This window comes from Gymnogyps californianus, chromosome 2 (genome assembly GCF_018139145.2).
Source record: "Gymnogyps californianus isolate 813 chromosome 2, ASM1813914v2, whole genome shotgun sequence".
NCBI lineage: Eukaryota > Metazoa > Chordata > Aves > Accipitriformes > Cathartidae > Gymnogyps > Gymnogyps californianus.
In genome coordinates this window covers 72970070-72988909 of record NC_059472.1, presented here as the reverse complement: position 1 = coordinate 72988909, position 18840 = coordinate 72970070, and the positions used below count along the sequence as shown (strand labels likewise).

General features: G+C 42.4%; 1 protein-coding gene across 1 annotated transcript; it reads right to left on the bottom strand.

Moving 5' to 3' along the window:
• On the bottom strand, positions 1 to 7099 carry C2H18orf21 (chromosome 2 C18orf21 homolog). The gene is made up of 5 exons (XM_050891798.1): positions 7020 to 7099; positions 6759 to 6781; positions 5692 to 5891; positions 2331 to 2539; positions 1 to 1904 (listed from the first exon to the last, which is right to left on the bottom strand). Exons 1-5 carry the CDS (start codon positions 7097 to 7099, stop codon positions 1751 to 1753), a joined length of 666 nt encoding a protein of 221 aa, XP_050747755.1. The 3' UTR covers positions 1 to 1750.
• Positions 7100 to 18840: the final 11741 nt, after the last annotated feature.

Genomic DNA, 18840 nt, shown 5'->3' with positions numbered 1-18840 from the left:
TGTGTTCTTTTAATATAAAAATTTATTGCAAAACTTGTTTTTCAAATACTTTTGTATAATGCACATTTTCCATCAACAAGATGATTGAAGTATTTTTCCAGAGGGCTGGATCATAAATACAGCAACAACAGGTGAATTAATGCCAAGTTCTGCATTGGAAAAGGTGTAGCTCCAAGGTCCGTATTTTGATCAAAGAATGACAGTTAATTTGATCCTACACGTATGTAAGAAACAAACGGCAGTGAACCTTTCAAAGTTATTGTGCAAGTGTACATGAGATATAAAAAGGTTACATGCCAATCTTTGAGACTGTAAGTAGAATTTGCAACAAACCATTCTCCCCTGCCCTGGACTGCTTTCAAGTCTGCCAACTTATTTGCTGGTCCTATTTCTTAAGTGGTGTTCACTGAGTCTCAATACACTTAAAAGGAAACTATTCATGAGAATACAAAAAAAAAGGAAAATACAGACCTTCAAACCCAAGAATTTAAATGTTTTTAACTGACCGATTCTCTTTTCAGAGAGGAAATCTGAAGCACAATTTGCAGCGCCATCACGGCAGACTATACACAGGGTAGGCTATAAACTCGGTCCTGAATGATGACTTTCTACCATCCTTTCTCACCTCTGTGCCAAACTGAAAACGTAAAATCTGACAGTGGAGACCGCTTTAACCTTGACAATCATCTATTCACATCAAAACACTTTGGTGCAAGGAGTTCACTACTGTCCAGGGCAAACCTAGTTTTCCAGATGGACGTCCAGGAAGGAAGCAACTCTGAAGCCCGATAAAGCCGACAGACACTTAAGAAAGAGGTTGTCTCCTTAGTCATTTCTGAACGAGACAAAAGTGACCCATTTTGGTAGCACCAGAGCAACTGGGAAGGAAGCATCCCCTATTCTTCATGACTGTGCCACTCTCGTAGCAGTAACAAATCAGGGTGCTGATAGCAGCCTAGCGTGGAGCTATCAGTTGGCATTGAGAACATCCCACATTAGAGCGCAGTTTTACAAGGTTCTGCGTTACCCTCGGACCAGTATCGTCTGCAGTCCAAATCACAGAGAACATTCTTAAGAAAATGAAGAAACTTAATCTGGTGATGATACAGTTTTCTCTCTCTTTGTATATGAGCGCTGTCTTACAGAGTAAGTTATTTTGGAACCTTTGTAAAAACTGTGTTAAAAGCTGTGCTTAAATTACCGCAGGTATCCGAAGACAGCAACACTACAGGACACCACATTAGACCCTTGAAAATACCATACCTGCAGAAAGTGCCAGTGAGTGTCTTTGTTTTACTCAAACATGCAAAGCAGGGACGAGATCTTTTAAATTCTGTTGTGATGCATTATCTTAAAAACAGTGGGAGAGTGAGGTGGAGCAAACTGCAGCCTCCCCACCCCCAAACTGCTCTCAGGTCTGCCAACCTATCTGTTGGTCCTGCTGGACCCACTGATGGATCCAGTATTGTCAGCTTCCTCAGAGGACAGATCCTGGCTTTTAATTCTTGGGCCATTAGAGACTGCAAAACGTGTTCAAGATTCCCAAGCATGCTAGACTGGCTATTTTCTCATCTCCCTCTTGCAGACAATCAGTCCCCTTAGACGCAGAGCTTGCTTCTAAAAAATATGGTCTATGCTTTCACAGGGTACATGCTGTTAGCCTGAGTTTTAAAGAAATCACTTTGTTGATTTACTACAACTGGAACAATACTTATTGCTGTCATCTTTATTACTTTGAAATAACGTGTAACTAAAGTAAAGTCAAGAAGGTTTTCAAATCTGCCTTCTGGCTTTTCTCTTTTTCTTCTAGGTTAAGCATCCGTTTTAGCTTAGAAAAGTGAAATTTGGAGCTTCGGGGAGTCTTGGAAGCGGAGCTGGTGGTCGCCTGTCCGGATACACGTGTTCTGAAAAACAAAAGACTCAAATGTCTTAAAGGTGAGGAATCAGAATTAACATAAAGTAACTATGAAAGTGCACATATGTAATTTGAGTGAAAAATTTTGAATGTAAATAGTGTATTTTCATGTGAAAGTGAGCAGTCAGAAGTATAACTTTGTTATGCAAATTTTAAGCCAGACATCTCACATTAATGACAAAAACATAACTGGGCATTCTTTGCACGTAGTCGCTTTTCATTAGAATCTTTGATTTTAAAGGTTGGAAAGTTAAAATTGATCTCCTCAATCAGATCACTGAAGAAAAATATGTAGTTATCAATTTAAAGTTTATTAAGTGACTGATCTGAAATCAGTACGTGACACCTTTTCCCAACAAGACGTAATACACTCTGCTCGGCAAAGTGCCTCTTCAAATAGGAGAGAAACAGGTACCTGGGAAGTGAGGAGGGACTGTTCCCTTTAGATCCCAACCTACTGCAGCTTACAGGTGTCACTTTGTTTGCAGACTCAATTTTTACATCTGGTGTCCTCAGGCTAGATTTAATACTTGGAGTGCCAGAATTTTGTGTCTTGGTAGCCAGACAATCCCTGCTTTTACCATAATGTCTTGTTGTTTTGTTGCATGAGTTGCAAGTAACCAGCTATGGAGAGAAGAAAGGAAATATCAACCACTCTTTCAGTCTTTCCACCTTTATGTTATAAAGCCATTGTAAGAATTATCCAAACTATTCTCCAAATATCATGACACAAATTAAATATTTGCTTAAGTGAAACATGAGATACTAAAAACCAACATATACTTTACAGCTAGTATTTTCATTCAGGCTTCTTAAGCCAAACACATCCTGTGGGTTTATCTAGAAATGACTCCAATCCCTAGCAACTAATTTCAGGAGACTCGTAACTCTGAATGTAACATTGTACAGTGAAATATGGAGAACAACCCTGTCAAAACAGAAAGATGAAACAGCACCTGAACTGGATATACGATATCTTGAATATACATTAGGGGTATTTGTATTTTGCTAAAAAACATGACATACTAAATTCATTAGCATATTCTACCCCTGATGAAGTTATATTACACACTTTCCAGGGAGTCTTGAGATAAAATATTTAAATGACCAAACTCACAAAAATAGTCATCCGTAACTAATAACAGCAAGTCTTAGTGAACAAAGAAGAGGCTTTCTATTAGTGCAAAAATACTTACTACAATACGGAGGAGGTTCTAAACACAGGGCACTGTCTCGTCTATCTCTACTTCTAGGCTGCAGGGCACTTCCAGCAGCACAGTATGTTGCAGAGGTGCATCAGAACAGATACTGTCAGACAGTCACAGAGACCGTCAGATATTCCTAATATCCCTTACTGCCATGGCAACTACTCTTATTAAGGGACTTGAGACTAATACAGCCAGACAACTTTTTGAGGCACACAATTACACTGACTGAAAAACAGAGTTATGTCATGTTTCTGGTTAAAAAACCATACTCGAATGTCACAAAAACGTCTAAGCAGTTTTGAAAACATCTATACCAAATCTTTCTTCATTTCAAAGTGTGTAAATTTACCTAAATTCAGATTGCTTAGAAAGAGTTACATTTAGAAATGCCGAAATGAAATGTTTTCAGTTAAGTGTTTTGACTGTCACTAGACATTATTTTGTCAGCCTAACAAACTAAAAAAGAGAAAGAACATTAACTTATACAGCTCAGGTATTGATGTATTTTTAGTTCTTCTAAATGAAATTCAGATGGGGAAAAAAAACCAGCATCACATGACGATTTAGCACTCCATGGAATATAAATGGAGGTGAACACCTTACAATGCAGGAATTAGTGGATCAATCATAGCACTGCACAGCTAGTTTCCATTCCCTAAATTGCATATGCAGTTAACTCCAAAAATTTTAAAAGCCCTGAAATAGTTCCTATGTTACATGCCTTTTCATGGCAGAAGCATTCTCAAATCAAGTTCTACTTGCTAAGAAAGGTATTAGAGGCACAACCTGTCACATTGTTGCTTGGTTTAATTTTCAACCACACTCAAATTTTCATTTTTGCAAGTCTCAGGTATTACATTATAGGGATCTACATTGCTAATTTTGAAAGCTGTCAAAATTGCTGACAGTATTTTAAATACTTAAGACCAGAAATACTTAAATCATAATCCACAGCGCAAATGCAAACAGAACTGAGCAGAACACAGGTGCAGCAAACTGTAATTACATCCCAGGATTAGAATATTCCCCAGAGTTTAAACTGGACCTATTTAAAACTGAATTTTAAACTACTCATATGAATGCACAGTGCATCCTACAAATCTCTCTAGCTACAGAATAAATCTAAGAACCCATCATAATTCCATAGGACACTGTTCATCAGTTGTCTGAAGAGACAGTTCTTAATGTACACTAAACGTTTGTGATCCCAGAAAAATAAAGCAAAGATTCCAGCTTCTCAGATGCCCTTTCTGCTGCTCAACTATGATCTACAATTTGGAGAGAGTAATAGCAAAGGTGCCTTTCTGGAGCACCTTATTTTGCCCTGACAGCTGAGAACCTCTGTGGTATTTCCTCAGTTTGTGTTATTAACTCTTTAATAATTTTTGGTTTCACAAATTTTACTCCTCAAGCCAGCAGACTTTCATCTGAGAAAATGCCAAGTGTGCCAGCAACTGCTGGGCACAATAGGGTGCTGGCTCATTTATTAAAACATCCATTCACATAACTTATTTTAATAGTAGCGCATGCCTTGCCAACACTAGATTAAATGCATACTATTATTCTTCAAATAATAGTAATTAGTATAAAAAATAGTAATTGAATCTTACATTCCTGAGTAATTTTAGGAAAAAGAACTGAAGCCCCAAGAGCAACATTAACTTGTTTAAATTACCCATGTGGTTTAGTTTTGAAAGACTTCCTATAAACAGGAATATTCAGAAAAATGTAAAAAATTCAATTCGTACAGAAGGTAACAATAACCTGATGGGGCCATGAGAGTCTACTGAAATAAATAAAGCTTGTTAAGTTGAGCAAATATATTTTTACACAACTGATAAAACTGAAAAAAACTGACAATCTATCAGTCACTCAAGTCCTTCTCCAGAGCTGAAACAAAGGCAGTAAATGCCAAGCTACGCATACTGGCAAAACCAGCCTGACTTCAGCCAATGGCACGTTTTTCTTCTCAGGTATGTCTTGGGGTATTCTTAGCAATGGATTTCTAAGGATTCTAATGGACTTTAGGATCTACTAGGTGGTATCAAGGCTCTGCATCTAGTAGAGTTACCTGGTCCTAGTTCTGCCACGTCCATAGGAAAAAAGGAACCGGCAAAAATCTGCCACTCCGGCCATTTTTTTGCAAAGCTATGCAAATGATACAGTAGCTGACAGTGGAAATGCCAGAGCTTCCTGGCAGGAAGAAATTCCTTAATTTTCAGCATGATATTAGACATCTGCAGAGTCTACCCAGACTGCTGCTAAAGAGATCACAGGGAGGGCAGAGCTGTTTGTGTAGCTCCTCTGGCATGTGGGGTTGGGGGGGGGGAAGCTTACTGTTCTTGTCATTGTGCTCATGATCTCTATTGTGGAGGGTAGATTTTAAAAATTTTGATTGTGAATAGAAGTTATCCCAAAAGAAAGGAAGAGTTATATGCTCATGAAAAAAGAAATGTGTAGGTGTGAGCTCCTCTTCTAAGAGAAAGATTTCTGTATCTTCTTTTCTATGCCACTGAAAGGTTTCAGAGAAATATCAGGTATTTGGCAACTCCCAGTAAATATCCTTACCAGAACACTTCTTGACTCCCTGTACTTTTTCAAAAGCTTTGTCTGTTTCATATTAAGTTTATGGTTCTTCGCCTCTCGTTTAAGAACTTTCTCTATCTGTGGAGTCACTTTCATCTTTGGTTTGAGACGCACCCGGTGGCTATCAGGAACCAGGAACTGGAAGCAGTAAGGACATATCCTTTCTAATCCATGTTCATTATCTACAGATTAATAAAGGTGAAAGAGTAAAACTTAAATGAAATAATTATGTTTTATAGGCAAACATTAAAATGGTATGTTTCTATTTTAACATTATCTAGGTAGATATGTTTTTATTTTATGTTTCAGATACAACTAGAACACAAGAGGAAGCTGCGCACCAGTATGTGCTCAGCTGCGCACAATTCATACTAAGTTTATGCACAGCATAAGTTTACTCAATATGTAATTGTAAATTTTCCTGAAAAAATGCAATTCCTTCCTAAGAAACTTTAACGACAGAGGCTCACAATTCTGCAAGGAGCTCCATGCAGGCACACTCTTTTGCCAGATCAGTGACACCAAAGCCTTGTAAAGCTCTTTGCCCATTTTAAGTGCAAGAAGATGACAGCATCTCGGCCTGGGATGAAGAAATGCTTTGAGACAAATTTCAGACCTAATAATAAGAGGCATGCTCCTGCATGTGCCTTATGACTTCCTGCTGCCAGAACCGGTCTCGAGCATCTCCCTCTAAAGCCCTGAGGAAACACCTGGACCCTGCTGTCTAGCAAGTATGCCATTTCTGCCAGCAGCCCGGAAGCACACCCTGGCACAGTTTTGTGGGGGCAGTGCAGGGGGAACGGGAAAATGGAGAAAAAGGGAAAGCCTGCATTTTTAGGGCCATGCTTCTGCCCTTCAGCTGTGCGGGCAACCCCAATGCACTGCTCTCCCACTGCAGGAGCCCCCGCTGGGCTGCACCAGGCTGACGGGGCCCCCGGTTCCAGCAACGGCGTGGCGGAGGCAGCGGGAGCCCCTCTCCTTCTCTGCAGCCGCCTGCCGCAGGGCAGCGGCCCCGGCGCCACCGCCTGCGCCCGGGCCCCCTCACTCGCCTCGGGAGTTGCGGAGCGTCCACCTGCGCGGGAGAAAGGCACAGTGTCACGTCACAGCACGTCACCCCCACCGGCCCCGGCCACGCGGCGGCGCGCCACCGCAGGCGCGAGGACAGGGGGCGGGGCTACCCACGTGCGTCACTAGCTAGCCCTCTTCCCACCCCCACCCCCTCCAGCCAGCGCACGCCGTCCCTCGCCGCTTCGCTTCCCGCCCCGGCCCGACCCCCCGAGGGCCGCCGCGTCCCGCCGCGGGGCGCTTACAGCAGGAACCGCGCCTGGCCCGGGCAGGCGCCCACCAGCCCCTCCGCTGCCACCTCCAGGAACCGCCGCTGCCGCCCCATCGCGCTCAACGCCCGCGCCGCCGGAAGCCGCCGCCAGCCAGGTCCGGCGGCCGGGGGCGGGGAGGCGAAGGGGGGGATGTGCAGCGTTTCGCCGAGGCCCGGCCGGTACCCGCGGCCGCAGCACCATGGTTCCGGGCTCGGACGGGCCCGCGGTGCCCCGCTCGGCCCGGCGCGGCGCGGCCCGCCCCGGGTTGTTGGGCCGGGTGAGGGCGAAGGGGCGCGGCCCTTGCCGCGGGGCGAGCGGGGAGGCAGCCGGTGCAGCAGCTTTTGTTTCACCCGTGGCCGCTCCGCGCCGGCCCGTCGCCGCCGGGGTGGGCTGCGTTGGCGAAGGTTTCGTGCCCGGCCGGCGGCGGCCTGCCGTCACCGGCGTGCTGCTGCCGCCGCCGCCTTCCCCGGGACGCCGCCGGCTGGGGATGCGCTAGGGCTCGCGCCGCCGGCGGCCGTTGGGGCGGCAGCAACGGCTGCGCGCGTGCATTGGCGGGGCTGCCGGCCCCGGTGGTTTGGCGGGCGTGGGCTGAGGGGACGGGGGCCGCTGGCGGGGTGGGCGCCCGCCCCCCTCGCGTTGCCGTCCGTTAAGAAGCGGCAGAAAGCGGTACCCGTGTTCGGGAGCCGCCTGTGTCTTCAGCGGTGTTAAAAGTTTTTTTTCGGTAGGAAAGAAAACTTTCACCTTTGGGGGGAAAAAAAGTAGATTTCTCTGTCAAGAGTTGTCACGTGAAAAATTTCAACCAGCAGCCCCAGAATGCCGCTTGGTGTTCCAAAGTGCTGAACTTCAGCTATCTCCCGCTCTATTTAGATGCCTTTTTATGAATTTTGGCAACTCCGTACTTTGCTTTATCGCTCTGCAAATGTGCTCCTATTAAAAAGAAAAAAAAAAACCCTCAGCTTTTCAACGTTTGATGTGTGTTTTATTAATTCCCTCGGCCCCATTCATTTGCTAGACATTCTTCTTCTTTGATCTATTGGTAATGGTGTTCATTTAGGAGAGGTATTCATCTGAGCAGGCTTCAATATTCTATCAAGGAATTTGAATAAATATAATTATTTCTTATTTTCTAACATGGAGTAGCCGAGGGCTTTAAAAGTAGAAAAGCATGGGAAAAAATGAATTTCTGGGCTTCCTTTAATAGGAGAGCTTTACAGTGCAGTCAATAAATCTGGGCTTGTTAATGAAATGTTCATAATAGCTACAATTGGGGCCTCTGCTGACTTTGTTTTTGAATTAAAAATAAATTTTTCAATGGACCTTTCAATATTACATTTTTTGTTGCCAAGTTGCTGGCTTTGTTGATGATAGTTTTTGTGTGAACTCTACCTTTCCTGAGTGGAAGAGCAGGGATGTCACATAATATTTATTTAAAACACAACCAGTGTTCATCAGTCAATAGCTTTTTGGCAAATGAAATATTCCCATTTATTAATAGCGGTGGAAGAAAACCCGAAAGTATTTTTTGAACACAAGGAAGCAAAAATAATTTCAACACTTTTTTGGGGGGGTGGGCCTGTTTTTATCTTTTTTAACCATGTTTGCCCCCTAGAGGACTTGGTTGCAGAGGAGGAATGGCGAGACAAGGTAGTGCCACGTTCTCTCCCAGCCTCTGCCTAGCAAAAGGAAAATGTGCTGGGGATTCTTCTGTTGTCTGGAGCTGGGACCTGACTCCTCCCTGCCCCTGGAGTGGTGCAGGTGGGCCAGAGCACTTGCACCAGCACCTTGGGATAACTTTTTTTTTGGTAAGAAGAAGTGCCTGAGTGACTTGGTTAACAAGCGCTGTACTGCACTAATTAAGCAGTGACTAATACAATGCAAAGGATTCATTTTTATTTCTCTCCCTTCCCTCCACCCTGCTCTTAACACTCTTCTTATCCCTGCTTTTTTTTTCCCCTCAGTCTCTTCCGGTCTGTCTGAAATGCTTATATATTTCTTACTTCTGCTCCTGAAACTACGCTGGGCCATTCCCTTCTTTACGTTAGTTTGCTGTTTTCTCTTTGCATTATAGATCATCTTTGTCCAAAAAGCAGTGTAAACAGCACCTCCCAGTGCCATTCATATACAGTGTATCATGTGTCTTGTCCCAGTACCTGTCTCATGAGGCAGAAACTATGTTTCTCATGTTAGGTGTGGTACTGAATGTCCTCAACAAAACTCGAGAGACAAAGGGAAAATAACCAAGAAACCATGGCCTCCAATGCATGGCTCTCTGCAAGCCCCCTTCTGCAGAACTCCCATCAAAAGTCAGTATTTCTGTGCATCCGGTGCTGGCAGGACCAGACCCTTAAAACCAGATAAACCTCAGCTCTCTGGTACGGTATTTATGGCAGCAGTGGGGTGAATTCACCCACATTTCAAGGCAGAATGCGTTCGTCTCTACTTTTTCCTGGCTTTTGTTCACCAAAAAAAACACATTAGCAGACCCATGTTACTAACTGCTTCCTGCTTCTGTTGTTTAGTGTTTTGTAGCTACCACGGCTGGCCAACAAGCTGTAAATCTTGCCTGGTGTTTTGTAACAAAAGAAAAAATAGAATGATTTGTGTTGACTTTTGGTCATCGTGTATCATTATTGATTTGAGGGAGGGCGGTGGACGAAAGCGTCCTGTATATCTGTGGCTGGCCGATTCTCCAGGAAGGCGGTATTAGCTAGCAGTCAGTAGAGGGCAATAGAGAAATACAGTTTGTGATACCTAAAGGATTTGAAGCAGTGATTATGTGTTTACAGAAAAGAAAAAGAAGAAAAGAAGAGCCAGGAGGATAGGTTGTTCAGTTTACTACTGGAGACCTGACTGTGACAGACCACCAAGAAAAAAAAAAATTTCAAAGAGAGCAAAGACGACCTTCTGCAGCATCTGTGAGTCTCTCCTTTTTTTCTTCAGAGTTACGTAGGATAACTTAGCCAGAACTTATTGATGACTGCATGTTCAGTGGACTCGGGAATGGACGGGGAGATGCGGGAAGGCACTCTTTGGAAGGAACAGAAGAAGAGGCATATCAAAGATCCTGCAAGTGACTGAGGTGAGCAAACTCACAGCTTCTCTTTCAGGTGAGGTAATAGGTGTATAAAAGTCATGAGCAAACTGAGTGATTGAAATTATATGACAATTTTGCTTTTTCAGGCATGCTGATGCAAGACTAATTTTGTCTTGGAAAAAAAAGGATAGTGATGCTACAAGGATAAGCATTTCTAAGCATATGTTATTTTGGAGGCACGCTAAAACTGGTGGCTTGTTTTATGTGTAATATTTTATATTAGAACTGTTTGAAACATGCTTATCATTTTACAAGGTTTATGTGCTATAGTTCCTAGGCTCTAGTTTACAGAGAAAGATATAAAGATGATGTGACTATTGTTGTTCCTTTTAGAGGGGATTTTTGCTAAGCTTTCGGATAAATGTGACTTAGAGGTTTGGAGAAATTTATTAGATTTTAGATGCATGGTGGGAATGCCCTCAGATTCTTCAAAGGCTTTATTATCAGAAAGATACTGAGAAGTGATAACAAAGAATATAGCAATAACAAAAGGAGTTAAGCCACAGAAATCAAGGGGCTGACAGAGGGTTGGGAAAGCAGAAAAAACCAAGAGACTAAGTTAGGCAATAAGCATATGAAACACTTTTCTATTGCCAAGATCTCAGCTAGTGTCACCATTAACACTTGGAAAATATCCCCAGGATACTGGGAACCATTAAAGCAGTACAGATTATCAGATGATAAACTTCCACTTCAGCTGCCACTGGTACCAGAAGTGACCAATAAGAAACGTTTGGGAAATGAAAGATGAAGAATTGAAGCATTGACATTCTGGGGATATCACAGAGCAAGTGCAAGGGTATCTAGAGGTCAGTCAGACAGTACCCATCTGAAACAAGGCAGGCTGATAAATAAAAGGAATAAATCATATTCTAAAAAATACCATCAGCTTTGAAAAGCTAATTAAAGGAAAAGTTATCTAGTGTTCCTTCTGAGCCTGGATTTATTTTGCAAGTGGTATGATAGGTAAGGCTACGGCACAGTGACTTATCTGTGCTTTGAGTGCCAAAATATGTAAAAGGTTAATATGATGATTGTTTATACATTGTTTAGAACACAGCTTCCTTGCAGTATGTACCTGAGGGAAGTGAAAGATAACATATATATAGCATGTCACTATTTTCCATGGGTTGGCAACATCCATCTGACAGGGAAGGGACTCAATGAATATCAGAATCCACCTGATCCTGACAGCTACAAGTTCCAGTTCCAGTCTCCAATTTTTTCTTCCTTTCATTCCGTTCCCAGTGCTCTAGATCTTCTTGTATACCTGCAAATCCATTCTCTCAAAAGACAATAGAAATTAAAGATGGTATTGAACAAAAACCTCAGAGAGAAACATACCTGCAGTTTAAGGAAATCCGTACTTGTGTACCAACTCTTCTTTAAAGCAGCCTCTGGTAGAAATTATTAGTTCTTTGTCTAAAATGTGAAGCTCTAGGGCAATAAACATTCTCTTATAGCTGATACCTATTTTCAGTGAAATCAGCATGATTGCTTGATGGTGTTTGCTGAAGAGTTTTCTCAGGGGTCATATCTCTACAGATATAATCAAAGGGATTTTTGTAGTGGGGAGCCATACAGGTCAGTGGCTGGGGCTGAGAAATGGGAGCTCATGCTTGTTCAAGTCCAGGCTTTGCTTTGCCTCTGTGTGACTTTGTGGTACGTTGGGCCTTTTTATGGTCAGCTTACGAAGTGGCCAGCCTGGCATCTTGCCCACACTAAGGGCTAGTTTGAATGGCAGGCTGCAGATGTACAAGGAGGCCCTCCTTGCATAGAAGTTGTGGGAAAGGCCATCATCTTGTTGCAGTGTCCTTCAGTACGTAGACAAATATACTCCTATGCCAGTTCTGGATGTGAGTCCTTGTCACATTGAGTCATAAGAAACTATTTCTTCATTTTCACTCACAAAACAGTTGTCTAAAAATGTTGAAATCTCAAGCTGAAATTCCACCTGTGAAAAAGATGCTGCTAATTAATGTGTTAATTGTCATGTAAACCTCTTTGCTTAATGAGATGTGAAATAGCCCCTACTGTTAGGAATATCAATGTGCACAGGAGTTTGTCCCAAGCGCTCAGGGTCATTTATTGCTGTGCTGCAAGCACAACCCAGGGCTGCTATTTCAGCCCCTTGGCAAAATAGGAACATTTTACTTTCTGATGAGTCATCTGGGTTTCACTCAGATCTCGTAAGGTTCCCCCACCCTGTTCTTCTTTGCTGTATGGTCCAGGCCCTGCCCTAGAGGCCTTGCTTTCCTAGCCGAAAGATGGGGTGGAACCCTCTTCAGCAGCTGTCGGCTCTGTTCCCTAATTAACTTGGAGGGGACTGCTAATGAATGATATGGTACATTGTCACTGAAGCCGAATGTGCAGCATTCCTAGCCTTTTCTGGCCTGGAGTGTGGCAGAGCAGTGCTGGCAACTGAGTTGGAGTTTGCCACACGCTGTGCTAAACGTTACCTGCATCAAGACAGAAAAGGAACCAGGTCAACCAAAGGAGGCAGCTGTAGGTATTTTCCGTATTGGTCATACTTACTTACGGACAACACAGAAGAGCTATGTGTTTCAGGAAAACATTTCTTGCCTTTTTTTTTTCCTTCTGGTGCCAAAAGGGGATAGGGAAAGTCTTCATTTTTTATTTTTTTGCTTTAAATTATTTTCTTTTCCTTTTAATTCTGAGCGACCTGTTCTAAGGTGGCACTGGTTGGAGCATGAGGTTGCACTAGATGACCTGTAGAGGTTTCCAATCTTACCCTGTAATTTTCAACACTCATGCTGTTATTTTGGATTCTTCCTCAGTCCAAATTACCTGGGAGAGGAAAAAAACATTACTATTTTAAGATAATTTTCTTTCCCCCCTGAGTTATTATTTTAATTCATTTGAAAATGGACCAGAGAGACTAAAAAACAGGTACTTCCAATAAATAACTGTGTCATGGAATAGTTCTTTGCAGTTGTTGGTTTCTGGGTTTTGTCATAAATGCTTTGGCTATCATGTTTAGGCTACTTAACGGAATTGCTATTATGCAGAAATTTAGTCAGCTGAGGGCTAAACTGTTTGAGGGCTGTACTCCCTGCTGCAATCAAAAAGTGGCTTCTCATGCCTATTTAGAGTATCCAAAGCTGGTCTCATGTCTGAGAAGCTGGCATCATTGCTGATTCTTCCGGTTTTATGCTTGGTGAGTCAGATGGCAAGAAGGGGCGGAATATTTACTGCTAAAGTATGTGAAATAATATGAACTTGAAAGATTCATACCAGTTTTTCAGTAATCAATTTTTGCTAAATTCATTCAAAATTAAACTGTTTGCCCAGCTGACATCCTTAATTCATCACCCTTGCTGAGACTGAGATCTTCAAAGCCGTTTACAAGAGCTAAACAAACATATCTTCCATTAGCTTCGATTATAAAGCCTGATAAAGTGCGCAGAAGCTCTGAATCTTTAGAGATGACAGTGATGGATATAATTTAGACACAAGAGAGGTAACAGAATCAGACTGATGCTTAGAGTGAACTTTAAGCCAGAGTTTCACAGTCAAATATGGGTGGGTAGTGCAGTGCTCCTTATGTGCTTCAAAACTGCTGCTGAGGCACAGTGGTAGCACAGCATATTGTACCTGCATTGGGAAGAGAGCACTTGAGTCTTCATTGCTGGTAATATGGCATTGTCCCCAAAACTTACTCCTTTTTTAAAGGAAAAACTGGAATGGAGAGGATGTAACTACTTCGTAAGTCTGAAGCAGCTACAGTAAAGAGGAAAAACTCCACATGACAGTAATTTAATTAGACTGCAGTATTATTGCCTTGACTAGTGATGGAAAACAGGAAACTTCTTCAGTGAGGGTTGTATTATAGCTGCATAATTCCCCAATACTGAAAGGAGCTAGCCTTTCTAAAGTTGGCCTGCATGCAAGGCCCTCTGCTTTCCTGTGCTCCTCAGATATTTTGTACAGAAAACAAAACAGCAAGGGGTAGATGATTCAACAGAATATTTTTTTCTAAAACCCCAGAGGTCTCTGCTTAAGCATCCTGTCGTGGTTTAACCCCAGCCAGCAACTAAGCACCATGCAGCCGCTCCCTCACTCCTCCCCCCTCCCAGTGGGATGGGGAGGAGGATCGGGAAAAAAAAGTAAAACTCGTGGGTTGAGATAAGAGCAATTTAATAACTAAAGTAAAATAAAATATAATACTAACTAATAATAATAAAAATATACTTATAATAATAATTGTAAGGAAAAGGAGTATAACAAAAAGAGAAATAAAACCCAAGAAGAGACAAATGAGGCACAATGCAATTGCTCACCACCTGCTGACTGATGCCCGAGCAGCAATTGACCCCTCCTGGCCAAATCCCCCCAGTTTATATACTGGGCATGATGTTCTATGGTATGGAATATCCCTTTGACTAGTTCGTGTCAGCTGTCCTGGCTATGCTCCCTCCCAGCTTCTTGTGCACCTGTGTGCTGGCAGAGCATGGGAAACTGAAAAATCCTTGGCTTAAGATAAGCGCTACTTAGCAACAACTGAAACATCAGCATGTTATCAACATTATTCTCACACTAAATCCAAAACACAGCACTGTACCAGCTACTAAGAAGAGTTAACTCTGTCCCAGCTGAAACCAGGACACATCCCAAGCCAGAAAAAGCTCAAGGTAGTTATATGCACATATGTTAAACAAACATCATCAGAGTTGTCATTAACTTGCTGCTTATTTGATGTGTGGGGAGGGGCTGATGCAATCTCCAGACTTTTTCCAGAAGGCCCATAGCCATATGTTTTTATGTATTCTTTTCATTATTATTAGATAATGCTAACAGTAGTGTTCATGTATGGTCTGCATCAGTCTCCTGAAAGGTCATTTTGGCCCTCAGTGAGGAAAAGACTTGTTTTACCTCTTCAGAAAAGTTATTTTAAAGTGGCTAGGCTGATGGCATGGCAGACGTAACAAAGTTTGTCAATTCATAATTGGTTTGTGCAAATGAAAATTATTTTTTTCCTTACTGTGTCCTTGAGTGGTGTTTTCCTGATGAAAATATTTGTGTTTTGATTTTTTTTTATTAATTTCACCCTTCCTCCTAAGCCAGTCTGAGATCTCTGCATCCCGTGGCACTGTTTGGAAAAAAAGATCTGGTTATCATAAGAGCATGGGTGAAAGATAGGACAGTGGAAAGCCTGAAGGAGTAAAGGTCCAGATAGAGATGTACTGGCAGGTCTATGAAGAGCTTGTCACAGTGCCTGTTGGCTCTCTGCTTCTGTTTCATTTGCTCTGCTGGTTAATCATTTGCTTGAGTGCTCAGGTACCATGGTGATGGACACACTACCAGTGCCACAGACCCAGCATGCTGCATATTCATTAAAACATTATTTTTGAAAGGAAACCCAAAATAAATATAACTTTTGAAAATCCTCAGCATAGCTAACATTGCCGTTTACTTTCCTCTCGAACAATACAAATTAGCATGGTAGGATATAGGCTTCTTCCTCCCATTTTAGGTTTTTCATTCTGGTGTTGATATCCACAGCTTTCTCATGAAAACATAACTGGTTTGAAAGGCTTCAGACTTCTTCCATATGTTGAGTATAGCGCATTTGTGCATTGGCCTTTCTGTGCAGCTATTGAGATGTTTGTGCCATTGTCATCAATATTAAAATCAAGGAGAGGGCCTTGGAATAAGAGCCAAATGCGTCTTTGGTCTGTTAAGCCCCAACAATTTGCAAGTGTGACCTTTGTGAAACTAGGGGTATAAAATGCAACTTTGAAAATCCTGGCCAGCAACTAACTGCTGGAATGCCAATTGGCAAGCTATTCTTCCTTCTTCTCCAAATACGAAGCTTGCTGCCTGAATAGCTCCAATGCAGCATCTCTTCTGCAGTGTCACATTTTGAGGTTTGATCCTCACACAGACCTCTATTGCTGTTGTTACTTTTTATAGTGCAGTGCTATTTATATCTCTGTTTGAATATTTATGGTGGCCGCCACTGGAAAGTTAGCACTGAGCAATAGTTTCCCACAGAGGGCATTACTGTGCTAGCATCCCTCCAAGATAACTGCACAGAATATAGAAACAAATGTTACCTCTTTATCATGAGTACCTTCTGAGTTTGCTCCTGGTTTTGGTATCTTGAATTGCTTCACAACTCTGCTCTCTGAACACTGGTGCCTGGAGCAAATTGAACTAGCAGACTGGCAGTCTATGAACCCCCAGCACACAAAGTGCCCAGGAGGCAAACTAAACCACAGAGGAGGGAATTAGATAGAGCTAGATGTAAGGTATGCATCCACTGGGGCCGGATAATTGTTCCTCAAACTCCGCTGATCATAAAAGCTTACTTTAACTTTTGTTGCAGCCCTGAGGAAATGGAAAAGACATCCTTTCCCTCTTACATTTCCCTCACATGATAAAAAAGTACCAAATATTTTTTCAGGCCTATCTTACCATCTGCTCTGACAGCAATTAGCTCACCAATTGGTGTGGGCCAAGTTCCATTAATGTACGGTAAAAGCATGCAGAAAAGCTCAAAAATCAGACAGTGATGCAGGGATACTGTTTATGTCTCCCTGGCATGAGGTAGGAAGGGCTTGTGATGTACTGCTTGCCAGAAGTTGGAGAGACTTACAAGCAGTGTGAAGACAAAGCAACACCATTTGAATCTCCCATATTACTGATTAAAAAAAAAAAAAGTGTAGTAAAGACACTAAATATGGCAATCCTGTTAACATTTCTGAGCAAAGGGTGAGCGAGATATGTGGATCAGGACAGTGGTCTCCTCCCTGGCCTGCTTCCTGTAAGATCTGAGCTGATGTTGTTGCAGGGTGGGAGAGAAGCCAGGACTTACCCTTTAAGGATTTAATTTGGAAGGCATTGGAAGTGGGATCCCCTCCTCTATACTTCTGCAGTATGGGACTTTCCACCTTGGCACCATCTGGTCCTTGAACTCTCTAGGATCCACAGGTCCTTGTAAAACGTGCAGGTACAGCAACTCTGCTCTGCTCTGGTGTTTCACTGGGGAGAAAGAACAGCCCTTGAGGAAAGTGGAAAATGAGTGCTGCCAGCCTCCTGTGCCTCTCCTGACTCCAGGAGCCAGTGCAGGCAGAGTCACACCCCTCTCCCAGGTGGAAGTTGGGCCAGACTGCACAGGAAGGCACCAAACAGGGTGCAGGCTAGTATTGTGGGATGTCAAAGTAATACCTTAACAATCCTGGTGCTTGTAGTACAGTTGCAAAACTGGCTGTGGCATCAGAATATAGACGACTACTGTTGAGATGGCAGACATCTACAGTGCAGAATCTAGGAGTTGTCCTGTAAAATGCTTTTGTTGCTGTGATGTTGCCAGTCATGCAGGCAACCCTTCCTGCCAACCATTTCCTCTTTTTCTTTAATCTGCAGTAATTTCTTTGGTGTTCCTTTGCATTAAATCTGAGGGGTATTCATGGCATTCACAGGTATGGTTCAATTAAATCCCTCATGCTTCCCTTCCCAAGGGGTTCCATTTTTGAGAACCACCCTAGGAACACGTGCAAGTTGAGTGTGGATAGAGGCATCTCCTGCCAGCAGATCTGTGCACTTGTTTTTTTCCATGGACTATTGTCTGGAACTTGGCAAGCCTTTGGAATCTTTCCTGAATGAGCAGTTCTGGATTATTCACCAATTTTTTGTTAGCTGAAGTGAAAATAAACATGAGCTTTGGACTCTGAGCTCAAACTCAAATCCAGGCTTTCCCAATGTGAGCCCAGAACTGAGAGTTTTAATTTGGCCCTTTATGGATTATGATCCAGCAACAGAATTAGGTTCTGAATCTGAATGGCATCCAGGTTCTGTGATACTTATGTAAATATACTAGCTTAGTGCTTGCAGTATGTTTACAGCCTGCTATTCATTTCTAACTAGTGGCGTTTTCCTTTTCGGCTACAGTGGGAGAAGCTGTGGGCTTTACCGTTGGTATTGGGTTTGGTACCTTATGATGGTAACAAAATCTGCAGATGTAGAAGCATGATAAATGCTCAGATATGAGGGTCAGAAATGAGTCCATTTCTAAACAATCTTAACGTCTGTTGGAATGGGCAGAGAAAGAGTTTATGTAGGTTGCATAACTGCAGCCATTGACTGTTCACTTTCAGAAAAGCAGATCCATGATTTTTCTGTCCTCAAACACTTGGTAATTTTGGTTTAAAACAGTAGGCCCGAATCCAAACTGAGTTCAAGTTTTCCAAGTGTCTAATTAACAACAGGTATTGATACACCTGGAATGAAAAGTATGTACGGCAAGGAAAGCAATCACCTGATCTAGTGCTGAAAGGGTTGATGAGGAATTAAGGAGAGGGAAAAAAAAAAAGGCTGCTAGAGTTGTGTTTAATTTTTCAGTCTCTTTGCTATCTGCCAGTCCTTTACATGAGTACTAAAAATTTCATAAAAAAATTAAAAATGTATTTTAAAGACCAATTTAAGACACTGAACATGCAAAACTAACTTTGGAAAATTGCAGCTCTATTTTCTGACACAATCTTACATTTGTGACTAAGGGAAAACTTGATTATTTTAGTGGATTGCTGGAGAAGTAGATGTGAATCTCACTTTTTCCATTCTCACCTTAACAGATTGACTTGGAAACCTTCAGTTTCAAAGAAGGTAAAGGTGTCAGAGTGAGTTCAGATGGGACAGATGGGATGTTCTATGGAACAGATGGCTTTTCTGGAAAAAGCCTCCAATTTGATAAACCTC

Bases quoted from the DNA above. Each gene is read 5' to 3' on its own strand.
- C2H18orf21 (XM_050891798.1), bottom strand. From the start codon at position 7,099: ATGGGGCGGCAGCGGCGGTTCCTGGAGGTGGCAGCGGAGGGGCTGGTG. The intron at 6,782-7,019 runs GTAAGCGCCCCG...TCTCCCGCGCAG, and splicing joins GGCCAGGCGCGGTTCCTGCT to GTGGACGCTCCGCAACTCCC. The intron at 2,540-5,691 runs GTAAGGATATTT...TTCTCTCCATAG, and splicing joins GGGAGTCAAGAAGTGTTCTG to CTGGTTACTTGCAACTCATG.